Source organism: Lytechinus variegatus, chromosome 10 (genome assembly GCF_018143015.1).
Source record: "Lytechinus variegatus isolate NC3 chromosome 10, Lvar_3.0, whole genome shotgun sequence".
In the NCBI taxonomy this organism is placed as follows: domain Eukaryota; kingdom Metazoa; phylum Echinodermata; class Echinoidea; order Temnopleuroida; family Toxopneustidae; genus Lytechinus; species Lytechinus variegatus.
Genome location: NC_054749.1, coordinates 20,029,438 through 20,042,411, shown reverse-complemented (window position 1 = coordinate 20,042,411; position 12,974 = coordinate 20,029,438). Strand labels below are relative to the sequence as shown.

The 12,974-nt window shown below is 35.6% G+C and overlaps 1 protein-coding gene across 3 annotated transcripts in view; it reads left to right on the top strand.

The window, feature by feature from the left end:
- The window catches only part of LOC121423312 (delphilin-like), a 49,810-nt gene that overhangs the window by 4,433 nt on the left and 32,403 nt on the right, over nucleotides 1-12,974 (top strand). For all 3 annotated transcript variants that reach the window (XM_041618661.1, XM_041618660.1, XM_041618659.1), the window contains exons 2-7: nucleotides 397-1,090; nucleotides 7,240-7,394; nucleotides 7,860-7,934; nucleotides 8,300-8,385; nucleotides 8,902-9,066; nucleotides 10,424-10,629. In XM_041618661.1, coding sequence (XP_041474595.1) covers nucleotides 431-1,090; nucleotides 7,240-7,394; nucleotides 7,860-7,934; nucleotides 8,300-8,385; nucleotides 8,902-9,066; nucleotides 10,424-10,629 — 1,347 coding nt within the window. In that variant the 5' untranslated portion in view covers nucleotides 397-430. The remainder of the gene's footprint in view (nucleotides 1-396; nucleotides 1,091-7,239; nucleotides 7,395-7,859; nucleotides 7,935-8,299; nucleotides 8,386-8,901; nucleotides 9,067-10,423; nucleotides 10,630-12,974) is intronic.

The following is a 12,974-nucleotide window of genomic DNA, read 5'->3' as shown; positions in this document are numbered from 1 at the left end:
TAGGAATAAAGGAAGTTCTGCTAAATATATATGTCCCAAATATTTTTTTTACAAAGGAAATACTTACAGGGAATCTGGTTTAGTAGCATCCCCATCCACCAAACAAAGTTCCTCCCCAAATAGTACTGCATAACGGTGTGCTTATAAACTACCGTAGTCAATAGATATGCCTGTTGTAAGCCCTATAAATGTATATTAAAAAACATTGTGCAGTGCCTAAGTTGCCTAACTACCTACAGTGTATTTTATTACATCAGAGATAGGTCATAACATTTATAGATCTGAAACTTGGTGCAGTTTTAAGATGCAAAGGAAAAATCTCAAGGGAATTTTTTTTAATGTACTTTTTTAGAGAAAAATGAAAATCAATTTTCATATTTTTTGTTCATTGTGCAGATTTTCCCCAGGTATGGACACCTAGAGAGGAAACATGCCTGGACGATCAACATCCTCTCGTGCCAGCCGGTCAGTCCGGTCATCAAGACCCTCTACAGGGTCATCCAAACGGCCCCACAAGAGACCGCCCCTCCCGATGCCTGTCAACAACAAAAACTGGCCCAAATCATTTGGTTTCACCATCGGAGGTGATGCCCCTACTTATATTCTCTCCGTGGAACCGAACAGCCATGCTCATGCTGCCGGGCTCCAGCCTGGAGACCAACTGGTTGAACTGAACAATCAGAGCATCCTTCACCTGGGTGCAGACTCTATCATGACCCTTGCAAGACGGTGTCCGGAAGTGCCTCCGAGCATCGTCGTGGTCTCCTGCGTCAAGACGTGCGAAATCTACCGCGATCGTAATGGCCATTTTGGATTGACACTCATAGGAGGTGGTCCCGTGTACGTGGAGGTTGTCGAACAAGGCGGCCCCGCGATGAATTGTGGGTTGAAAGCGGGAGACATGGTGTTAGAAATCAACGGACTTCCCATCAAGCACTCTGATGATGCTAAGCTGTTTGTAAGGGGAGCGGCAAAGTTGAAAATGGTGATCATTCCAGGTGCTGGACACCACTCAGTGAAGAAGATTGCCGAACGGTTCGAAGCACATGCTCAGGACAGGAAAAATAAAGCGGATGGATTTTTCAGGAAGGTGAGTGCATTTCAAACTGTTAATCTAGAAGAGTTCTTTGTTTCAACTTGTCAAGGCAAGCAGTGAGTTTACATACTATATGTTCTTGTATGTGTACATTGTAAGCCCCGGATAATCAACGTATTATAGCAGTGAAAAACTTATAAGGGGGCTTGGGGTGATGTTGCATCTGAAAAGCTTATTCAATGTTGCAGATTCCGGTAGTAATTTGTGAAAAGAAGCCCTCAGAATTTAAAAATTAATTGTACATGATGGTTACAGATTGTACTGACAGAAATTCTGTAATCATATTTGGCCGCGAATTGTAAAGCATGCCTGTTGATATTTAAAAAAAATAATGTGTGTCATATAGAACCTATCTATACCTTAACCCTAAAAAGACTGGGCTATTTTGGAGGCTAGAAAAACTGGGGGGGGGGGGCCTTTTGGGCCCCCCCTAAGATCTCGGCCGTTGGTCGTCCAATCGCAACCAAATTTGGCACACACATACTTTTCATGTCCTCTAAAAGAAAACATAGTCAAAATACTGATATTCATTGTATTTCTTAATATATGCATAATTAATTATGCGAATATGCAAATTTTTATCAAAAAATTGAATTTTTCATACTTTGGTACCTATTGCGGTCCATAACTTCCCGTTTCAAGGTTTTCAGCTGTAAGAAGAGGTTGTTTATCATGGAATTGTGTTATTTCGTGCTTGAATTATTAGATATGCTTATGCAAATTAGTAATTACTAAATATGCAAATAAGTACTCTGCACGCGTTATGTAGAGAAATACGACATTTGGCATGTTTTATTGCATTACACTCTCTTGCAATGAGCCAAAGCAATCTTGGAAGATAAACAAGTGATGTGTTACATGTACACTAGCTGGTGAAAACAAAGCATAAGAGATATCACATAATTTATGCAAATTATATTCATAATTAATTATGTGAATATGCAAATTTTTATCAAAAAATTGAATTTTTCATATTTTGGTACTTATTGCGGTCCATAAATTCCTGTTTCAAGGTTTTCAGCTGTAAGAAGAGGTTGTTTATCATGGAATTGTGTTGTTTCATGCTTGAATTATTAGATATGCTTATGCAAATTAGTAATTACTAAATATGCAAATAAGTACTCCACATGTGTTATGTAGAGAAATACAATAATTGGCATGTTTTATTGCATTACTTTTCTTATGTTTTTCTTTGATTTTAATTTCTTATGTATTTCTTTATTTTGCATTTCTTATGTATTTCTTTATTTTTTTATGCAATGTTTTTCATTATTTTCATATCCTAGAACTGCTACTTGAATTCACAAGTGACATAATATAGAAAGAAACAAATAAAAATGTAGTTAGAAAACAATGTGTATAACATTCATTCAAATACCATACACTTTACACACAAACGAATACAAATTTCAATTTCTTACGTGACATGTGATACGAAAATGTTACGTAACTCCGCAACCGCGGCATGGGGGTATACAAATTTGGTATCAAAAGTTGCGCAAAACTCAAGAGAAAAAAGTCATGAAATGGCGGCGCGAATGCTTCATGCGCAAAAACGTTATCGCAATTTATGTACAGGGGGGGGCCTAAAAGGCCCCCCCAGTCTTTTTAGGGTTAAGGCCACTTTTCTCCAACACTTGGCTATTTTATCTGTTTCCCTTCGGTAGCCTTGATAGAGGTTTGATTGTAAGAAAGGGAATACGTAACGTACATGTACGTTAAAGGTGTAATAAAATTTGTTTTCCTTCGCTCCAATTCTCCGATCCCCATCCCCCTACATGTACATGTACATGTATATACATGTATGCCCTCTAATGTGAAATAAAATTACCAGAAACAAAATGCACCTTCTCATTTCAATTCCAGATTTTTGGCTATTAATTTCAAGAATTCACTCAAGGTGGAATTGTCAAAATTGCATTGTTAAAGGAGAAGTTTTCTCTATAAAGAAAAAGTTTGTTAAAATAGCAGGAAAATGATAGAAAAAATATTGGTGAAGGTTGAGGAAAATTCATTAAGAATAATGATAATGAAAAAATTATTAGTTTTATTTGAATTTCCCCTTTAAAACTCTTAGACATGTGTGTAATCAGTGCAAAATTGCAATTACACTTTTAGGTGTGCAGTTTCACTGACTATATGTAGAGGTTATTATGCATATTTACATGGGAATGGGATGAATTTTATTCTATCCCATTGCAAACAAATTAAGTTCCTCTTGGAATAGAGCTTTTTGGTAGCCTTGACTTTATTGTTTCCATCCATCCATGAATAATTGAATTACAATTACTCTGAAAGGCCATTAAAATATATTTCTTGACCAACATTCTTGGAAACACAGGAGTTCTCAGCAGATTGTTCCAGAATACAAATAAAGGAATGAATATGTTAAAAAACAACCCTCGTAATATTACATGAAAGATGATGTGATCACCTTTGGAAATTACAAATGAATACACTGTACATCACTTCATTACTTCATAAAAAAAGATGAGGTTTAACTTTAATAGATATTACTTTTAATAAGTTTTCCATTATATTTTTTAATCTTTTGTTTGATTCTGAATTATGAGCTTGATATGATTGATTGTTAATCTTTTATCATCAGAAATTATGATTATGGCACTGAAGCATGATGGATTGATTACATGTAGACCTTGGATTATTGCAATACATATATTGCTAGGTCCTACTCAACATTACCAATGCTCTACCCCAATGCCTCAATAAAATTCTGCTCCCCATACAAAGGAGACAGGTTCATAGAGGGTTTTAAACTGAAACTACCACATCAGTGTGTGTGCTCCCACACAGATCGACAGACAGGCAGATACATGTATGATGAATGGTACACTTATTGCCATAGTCACGCTTCCCACTAGGCTGTCACTATGGCAACCATTGTAAGCATCGTTGGTGTAGTATTAAGAGGGACGCACCGTGCAATTCTAATTACGTGAAGTGCATTTTTTAGTCCATTCCTGCATTGTATTGTTGAACTAAGCAATTTACAAGCTTAAGGGGGTATTTATGGATTAATCAGCTGGTATCAATTACACACATTGCTTTTATTGCATACACCTGTATAAAGTAATTTCATGTAATGGATTTTCAATGACAGATGCATGACAAAATTGATGCATATATCATCATGTATTGTGCTCTATTCAGTACTGCCCTTATTTTTTTCACATGTCCTGTTACTTGACAATTTTCTTTTTTTTTTAAATTGTTTTGTTTTTAGTTCTCATCTCTCATTTCATTCTCTTTACATGGAGTTGAATACCATCCTCTTTTCTTTTGTTCCCCTTTAATTCTTTCTACATTTCTGTCTGCTTGTTGACCATTAATGTACATGTACATGTACCACTTCTTTCTTTATTGCCCCTCTTTATCTTCAGCTATCTTTTCCAATGTTTCTACTTTGAAAGAAAAAAAAAATCCTTTCCCTGCATCCCTAAACCCCTTCATGTGTTTTTCATTTCTCTTTATTGATATTCGTCTTCCTTGTTAATATTTTCCTTCTCCCCTTTTATTCTCTAATATTCTTTTCATTTGCCTTACTCTTAATTTTTCTTTTTCTCTCCCCTATTCTACTTCTCTTTATTTTGTACTTCATTTTCTCATTATTCGTCATCCCCTCTACTCCATTCCCCAGTAAAACTTACCAGTAGTCATTTAAATTTATTTATCTTTATTTCTATTTTATTTGTTTTTCTTGCTTTACTTAAATCTTTGTATTTCTCTTTCATTTCATGTTCCCTCTATTTTTAATTTCACCTGCTTTTTCGTACATGTAGATTCTTCTTTGTTGTAATACTGTACATGTACATGTATGTACATGGAAAGGCCTGGTCACACCGCCCGAGTGTTGTTGGAGCGGTCGTGGAGCGGTAGGGGGAGAGAGGGTCGAATTTCGCTCACAAAATTGGGGGAAAAAAAACAAAATAAAAAACAAAATAATAACAATCGAAATTGAAAATGGTGAACGGTAGCAAGTGGTGATGATTTTTTCTCTCCGCTCCACGACCGCTCCAACAACGCTCGGGCGGTGTGACCAGGCCTTAACATACAAGTGCAACAAATTCTAGAAGATTTTACATTAGTAGGGCTAGGCCTACACAGTATAAATTGTTCTCTTCATACATACAATGCTTGCACAGTAGTGGCATACATGTCATAGTGAGGCCATTTATAATTGGCAAAGAATGATCCAAGTAGTTTCTAGGTGGAGACCCTATTCCATTATTCATAAAGTCATTGTATCAGGGCATGATATCATACACGGAAGACAATCAACGCCGAGAATGATTCACTCCGCATCAAAACACACCTACATTTAAAGGCAACTCCCTAGAACCGGGATCGATAACTCTGAATTTTATTGTCGAAAGGAATGACCATCACTGCGGAAAAGGTTTGATTGTTCTGGGGAACGCATCAAAAGGGTGATTTCTATAGACGCACTTCAATGGAGCGTGCTTATTGCATGGGGCTGTATTGATTGTGTCTCTGAAGCTTTACTTCATTCATCCAGCTTTTTGAATCAAACAATGCTTTGAGGCTTCAGAACAGAAGGGGATGGGGGAGGGTCTTGATAGATGAATGAATTTGGTTGTAATGACAGATAATTGCATGAAAAGTAATACCAGCTGCTTGATAAGAGTTGTAAACATGTCTGGAAAATACAACATAGAAGATTGAGATAATCTACTTTAGACTTTTTTACCACTTTTGTGAGAGAGTTTGTTTAGATTGTGTGTAATTGAGTGAGTTTAAAATGCACCTCACTACATGCACGTAGATGTTCTGATACAGTTGCACAACATGTATATCACATGTACATTTTCACCAAAATACTGCCAAAATTATGTTTATCAGTTAATGCTATTTAATATCTTACAATCTACAGTAGATCTATATACATTTTTGAAAGAGTCTATTCTCATCCTAGTAATTTGAGAGACACAGGTACATGTAATTGTCATTGAATGATAAAACTTGCTTATTTCAAGTAAGTCCTACATGTATTAACTACTGACAACGCATTGTACTTGTACATGTACCGTATGTAGGATTTTACTTTATGTCAGAAACAACAGATTGCAATTAATCAGTTTGTTGAAGCATTAGTCCATTGACTCTTCCTACATGTATTGTGCAAAGGCAAAGATGATAATTGAACTCCTTGAAGAACTCAATATGTACAGTAATAGTGTGGGTAGTGTACATGTTATAGATGGATAAGTTTCCCATTTCAAATTTAAGGGAGATCGAATGGAGAGGAGGAGGCCTACATGTAAACGTTATTTGGGTAAAGACAATTGAGAAAGAGAAAAATGATGTTAAATTATAGATTTTTAGAGCACACCACTGTCCAAATATGCTGCTCAATGTCGCCAGCCCAGAAACAGTTCTTTTGTATGTAAACAAGTTTCAAATATCGTTTTTTCAAAACAAATCTACAAATTAAAAGTGTATAGTACTACAATGTGGATGCAAAAGTCGCAAACATTTGCTAAAGTGTACATGTTTGCACCACTCGTCAAGAGTTATGGAGCTCTGTATCTCAATGGGGCCTTGTGCCCTCCTGCTTGCTGCCCTTCTCACCAACAATTAACATGCTTTATGAATGTCAAAATAAGACTAGAAAATAGCTTTATAGGTCTATTATGTCCAGCCAAAGAAACACTGAAAAGTTAGTGGATTTGAACGAATACAGAAACATCATACAAGCTGAAAATTTCTTCAAAATCATATAAAATTACAAATAATTTTTTTTTTCTTCACATGGAGCAAGAGAATTCACACCCCTTGAAATATTGCAGTTTTTAGATCATTTCATTCGATCAATCAATTCATTTGTGTAAAACCGTTTGACCATAGAGCCGAGACAGTATTTCACTGCATTAAATTCTTTCACATTTCTGATACCAGTACATGATGCATGAATGTTGAGGAAACCCAGATCGAATTCTTAATTTTAGTATCTGCTTTATTGTACCCCAACCTAATTAATATCTCGGCAGATAAGATTTCAAGATGTTCCTGGGTAAAGATCCAGGAACTTTATGAATTCATGCATGATATGTACGTTTTAAACTTTAAACCCCGAACTATCCTGTATGTCCCTCTATTTACAGCTTGATGCAGTGTTTTACAATGACCCATTGAAGAAGGAGACTTTACTTGCGTTACTCAAGCGATATGCAAAGGACAAGAAAGTGGATGCCTTTGGTAGAGCACTGGCTGGTCTCCTTGATACTCCTACAGAAAGAAAACTATTTGAAGATATCAGGTAAGATTATTTATTTCCTGTGGTGTTAATAGAGAATTAAAAAATAAAAATAATATTTTGCCATTTGACAGAAAAAACAAAATATTTTGTATTTTGTACACTACATTTATGTATTTCATTAGGTCAAGGCCACCCTGGTATTATAAATAGAGACTAAATTGTAAGCATAACACTGAAGACTTTTTAAAAAAATTGTCGCACCTACAAAAGGAAAACTCTTTGAAGATACATGTATCAGGTACAGTAGAATGACCCAAGCCCATCTCTTGATGAAATTATTGAATTGAGCTTGGACATGCAAGTTTTGCTTCTCACAGAGAGCCTACACCTTATAATTCTATTCATTTTTGACACATTACAAATTTGGAGTTTTAAGTACTTGTGCAAGTCCAGAGTAAATTTTGTGGTTTGTTTGTAAAAAAAAGAGCAATGAAAACCTTAATTTATTTCGTTTGCTTCCACTAGGATTTTTGTTCCACCCAAACATCGAGATCGATTTGATTTTCTGGTTACAAAGGATGAGCCAGCAAGGGGAAAGAGGTAAGAATTATAAAGAATGAAATCAAATTTGTTATTTTTTTCATAATTTTAATACTTTTTTATGTTGACATATATATGAAAACTATGTTTAGATTTGTATCCACTGATAAGAAGGTACATGTATCTATGTGTAATTTTTGAAGTTTACTTAAAGCACAACCTATGTGCAGTAGACCGTGATATCTCTCAACTTCTATATTAAACTTATGGTTTAGTTTTTTTTCTTCACTTTATAGAGACTCGCATCTCTGGATGTAATTTGAATAGAACCATTATTTTGAAAAAAGTTGTTAGTTAAGTAATAAATAAATATGTTAAGTTTGATTACAATTAATGTGATGATTCTGATTTTATTTTGATTTAAGGATTGTGACAGTCAATCGAGCTGGAGGATCATTTGGTTTTGTTCTTGCTGGTGATAACCCTGTAATCATAGAGACTATTGATAGAGGTAAGTCAGACTTTTGAATTTTAGATGAACATGTACAGTTTGTGTGATAACAAAATGTTGTCATTTTTAATTTTCATTATTTTTGATAGAGATAATTGAATATTTGTACTTATGAAAATAATGGGTAACAGCTAGCAGTGTTTTTTATAAAACGTTCTTATCATTGTCACCATCATCGTCTTCATCACCATCAACATCATCATCTTCACCACCATCATCATCATAATCATCATCATCATCATCATCATCATCACCATCACCACCACCATCATCATTAACCTCCCCCTCCTCCTCATCATTGAAATCAACATCAACAGTATCATGATCGTCATCATTATCATCACCACCACCACCAATTTTATTGTTGACGTTGTCATTATCTTCATCACCTCCACCATCATCGTCATCATTATCACCATTTGCATTGTAATGAATATTTTGATAATATGAAATCAGCAGCAGTATTACCTTTTTGTTTCTACTTGACACTTATAATTATTTTTCCTCCATTTGTAGGTGGTGCTGCTGAGAGAGCCGGTCTGCGTACAGGAGATCGTATCATGAGACTCAACGGTCTCAATGTACGTAAGAAGACCCATGATGAGCTAGTAGAACTCTTAAAGGGGAGCGGATCTACACCGACATTGGTGGTCGAGACCGGTCCTGCTGGTCCCTCCTCAGGTAGGCCAAATCATCCCCAACTTGTTGCTCTTTTCAAGGATATCAGCTTCATCAGGAGCTCGTTTCCCTTTCCTTGTTTGCTAAATTAATTTTGATTGGATATCAGTGAGGATTTGTTATTTTCTTAAATTCTGCTTTTGTACCACATAATGGATGATTCTGTATTGAAAAATTAGTTTGTGATAGCTTCTGCAGTAGAAAGGAAAAGGAAAAGTTTGGATCTGCTGTTTCCATCATTGGTGTACAATGTTTAATTGTGCATTAGACACATGTATGTTTTCTTTTTAATTAATTATTGCTTGATTGTCAATCAAATTGGAGAGAGAGTTGTTCATAAAACATCACATTGTTAACAATTTTAATTATTTTTGTGAAACTGAAACTACCCTGCATTTATTAATACATTTATAGAATATAAGCAGAGATGCCATTTATCATTTCTACTTCAACATTTACTGTTATGCTTCCAGAATTCCCCCCGAATTGTAGAACTACATGTATGCAATGAAACCTGTCTACGTGGACAACCCACAGGAGATGTGATTTAGAATTGGCTTTCGCGTGTTCAGTGTGATTACTAAGTTGAAGTGAGAGTGATATACTCTAGGCATTGTTGACATTGGTATCACCAGCTGCTGTATTCATTTCATGGCCTTTTGAGTTCCATAAGCAACCATTTTATTTGAGATGTTGGAGATAAATATTTGATTAATAACGCTTTTATGTTGATTCTGCAGCAGCTGTCTAGGATGCTGGCAATGTGTTGGAATAAAGATACGATGTGTACGTGTATTTACTGATGTACCAAAAAAAACGATTATTTTACACATGATCATGCCATCTAGTTTGCACAGAATGATGTAGTATTTCTATTTGTTCCCTAATCCAAATCCCTTTCTCAAATTTCTTTTGAAAAATACCTTTTAAAGCTTTTTATTTCATGTTTTATTGATTTTTTTGAAATTTCATTTTTCTTCTGAAATTTCTGTGGTATATAGAAAAATTACTGCTACCTTTCCACAATTTTTATTTCTGTAGATAACTCCCCAATTTGGGGTGTGCCGTATATATGCAATAATTTACTGTAGGCATGTTATTCATGTTAACATCATGTAGGTCCAATTTTGACACATCTTTCACTTCTCTTCATAAACACCAAGACATTACATGCAATTTTATTATGCTACAGTATGTGAGTTAGACCCTATAGGGGTCTATCAAATGTGCATACCAAAATATATCATGATTATTTGACTTATGGAAGTCAGTTTTTGCAGACTTAGATGTATTTGCAAAAAAAAACCTTGATCGCTAAAATTGTTGGTTGCACATTTCTCCTCTCTTTTATGTACTCAAGCCAATTCTGTGGCCAGTGCTAGTATGGTATCAAGCAGTATGCTGAGCACCACACAGACCAGTGACATCACCTCCATCGCAGGTTGGTTGTCGGAATCGGGAACCAGTCGAGCCTCGACAACCGTCTACGATGGTGACAGTATTATCGGCCTCAAGCCTCTCTCAAAGATGGACCTGCATTCTCTGGGAAGAACTTTCAAGGAAATGGTGAGATGATTTTTGACTTGTTGGCCCAGCTTAAAAGAGATTTTAACTATTCACTGGTATAGACCTTCCATTTTTTGTTGTTGTCTCACCTGCATAGCAGAGTGAGACTATAGGTGCCGCTTTTCCGACGGCGGCGTCAACATCAAATCTTAACCTGAGGTTAAGTTTTTGAAATGACATCATAACTTAGAAAGTATATGGACCTAGTTCATGAAACTTGGCCATAAGGTTAATCAAGTATTACTGAACATCCTATTAGAGTTTCATGTCACATGACCAAGGTCAAAGGTCATTTAGGGTCAATGAACTTAGACCATGTTGGAGGAATCAACATCAAATTCTTAACCTGAGGTTAAGTTTTGGAAATGTCATCATAACTTAGAAAATATATGGACCTAGTTCATGAAACTTGGACACAAGGTTAATCAAGTATCACTAAACATCCTGCATGAGTTTTATGTCACATGACCAAGGTCAAAGGTAATTTAGGGTCAATGAACTTTGGCCGAATTGGGGGTATCTGTTGAATTTCCGTCATAACTTTGAAATTTTATGGATCTGATTCATGAAACTTGGACATAATAGTAATCAAGCATCACTGAACATTTTGTGCAAGTTTCAGGTCTCATGATTAAGGTCAAAGGTCATTTAGGGTCAATGAACTTTGGCCGAATTGGGGGGTATCTGTTGAATTACCATCATAACTTTGAAAGTTTATTGGTCTAGTTTGTTAAACTTGGACATTAGAGTAATCAAGTATCACTGAACATCCTGTGCGCATTTCAGGTCACATGACCAAGGTCAAAGGTCAATGAACTTTGGCCGTATTGGGTGTATCTGTTGAATTACCATCATAACTTTGAAAGTTTATGGATCTGATTCCTGAAACTTGTACATAAGAGTAATCAAGTATCACTGAACATCCTGTGCGAGTTTCAGGTCACATGATCAAGGTCTAAGGTCATGTAAGGTCAATGAACTTTGGCCATGTTAGGGTTTTTTGTTGAATAACAATCATATCTCTGTAAGTTTATTGGTCTAGTTCATAAAAAGTGGACATAAGAGTAACCATGTATCCCTGAACATCTTGTGCGAGTTAGAGTAGTTTTCAAAGTCAGCACTGCTGCTATATTGAACTGCGTGATGCAGGTGAGACGGCCAGAGGCATTCCACTTGTTGAACTTAAGACACTCGTTTAAGTATGCCCAAGGAGATTTAAACCATGTCCATGGTTTAATTCTTTGCAGGTTAATTAGGGTACATGAAATATTTAATTGACATTAAAAAAAAACTCATTTGCACACTGGGCAATATGTAAACTTTCAATGAAAATTGGTTCACTGATATTGGAACATTTTTGAGCTGTGTTCCCATTTTGAAATAGAAAGATTCATGAATATATTACTTAACCCTAAATCTCCCGGGGTATTTTGATGCTTGTCATTCCCGGGGGGGGGGCCATTATGGCCCCCCCTTAAGATCTCGGCCGCCGATTGCGCGAGCGACGCAAAAATTTGTGCGCTGGTAGTGTGCGATGTAATCTACAAGGCTGTATGGTAAAATTTTCCAAAATAATGAGATTTTATTTTATATGAATTAATTATGCTAATTTATGCATAAATCATACTTTTTGCTCTAATTCACTAAATAAAGCTCCTAGAATGCTAATTTTTGGTAAAAAATTTCTTTGTGGCATTCTTAACAATCGTAATTCAAAAAAACTTTGGTTTGGAAATAAATTTCTTATGTATTTTATTGTTATATGAATTTCTTATGTATTTCTTTGTTTTTTTTCTTTTTGTTTTTATTGTTTTTTCAATGGAAATTGTTCCAGACATAATTCTGATCATAAACAAGGCAAAATTAATTAAGTTTAATCAGTAAAAGTAGAAATAATGATACATTTATGAATTTTGGCTAAATACGCAATTTGCATTGGATTTGTACATGAAATCACGTTTATGAGCAATTTTGGGTCTGACATGCCCTTGCATAATGTTGCGTAATGTCGTAACCGCGTACCCGGGCGTCACAACTTTGGTCTCAAAATTTGCACGAGACTTGAATGTAAAAAGTCAGTGAGCTGCGAGGTGAAAAAATTTCGCGCAGCAGATATATCGCGAAAATTGTTGAGGGGGGGGGCCATTATGGCCCCCCCCCGGGAGAATTAGGGTTAAAGCTTTATAGATGATTTTGAAAATCAGACTCTCCTTTCCTTGATAATTGAATACCATTAATATGATGATCATGCTCTTTTGCAAACATATGTAACTGATTATTGTCTGGCCTGTTGCAGACAGAGTTGCGATCGATTGGATTTCCCCAAATCGACTGCAATATAAGAT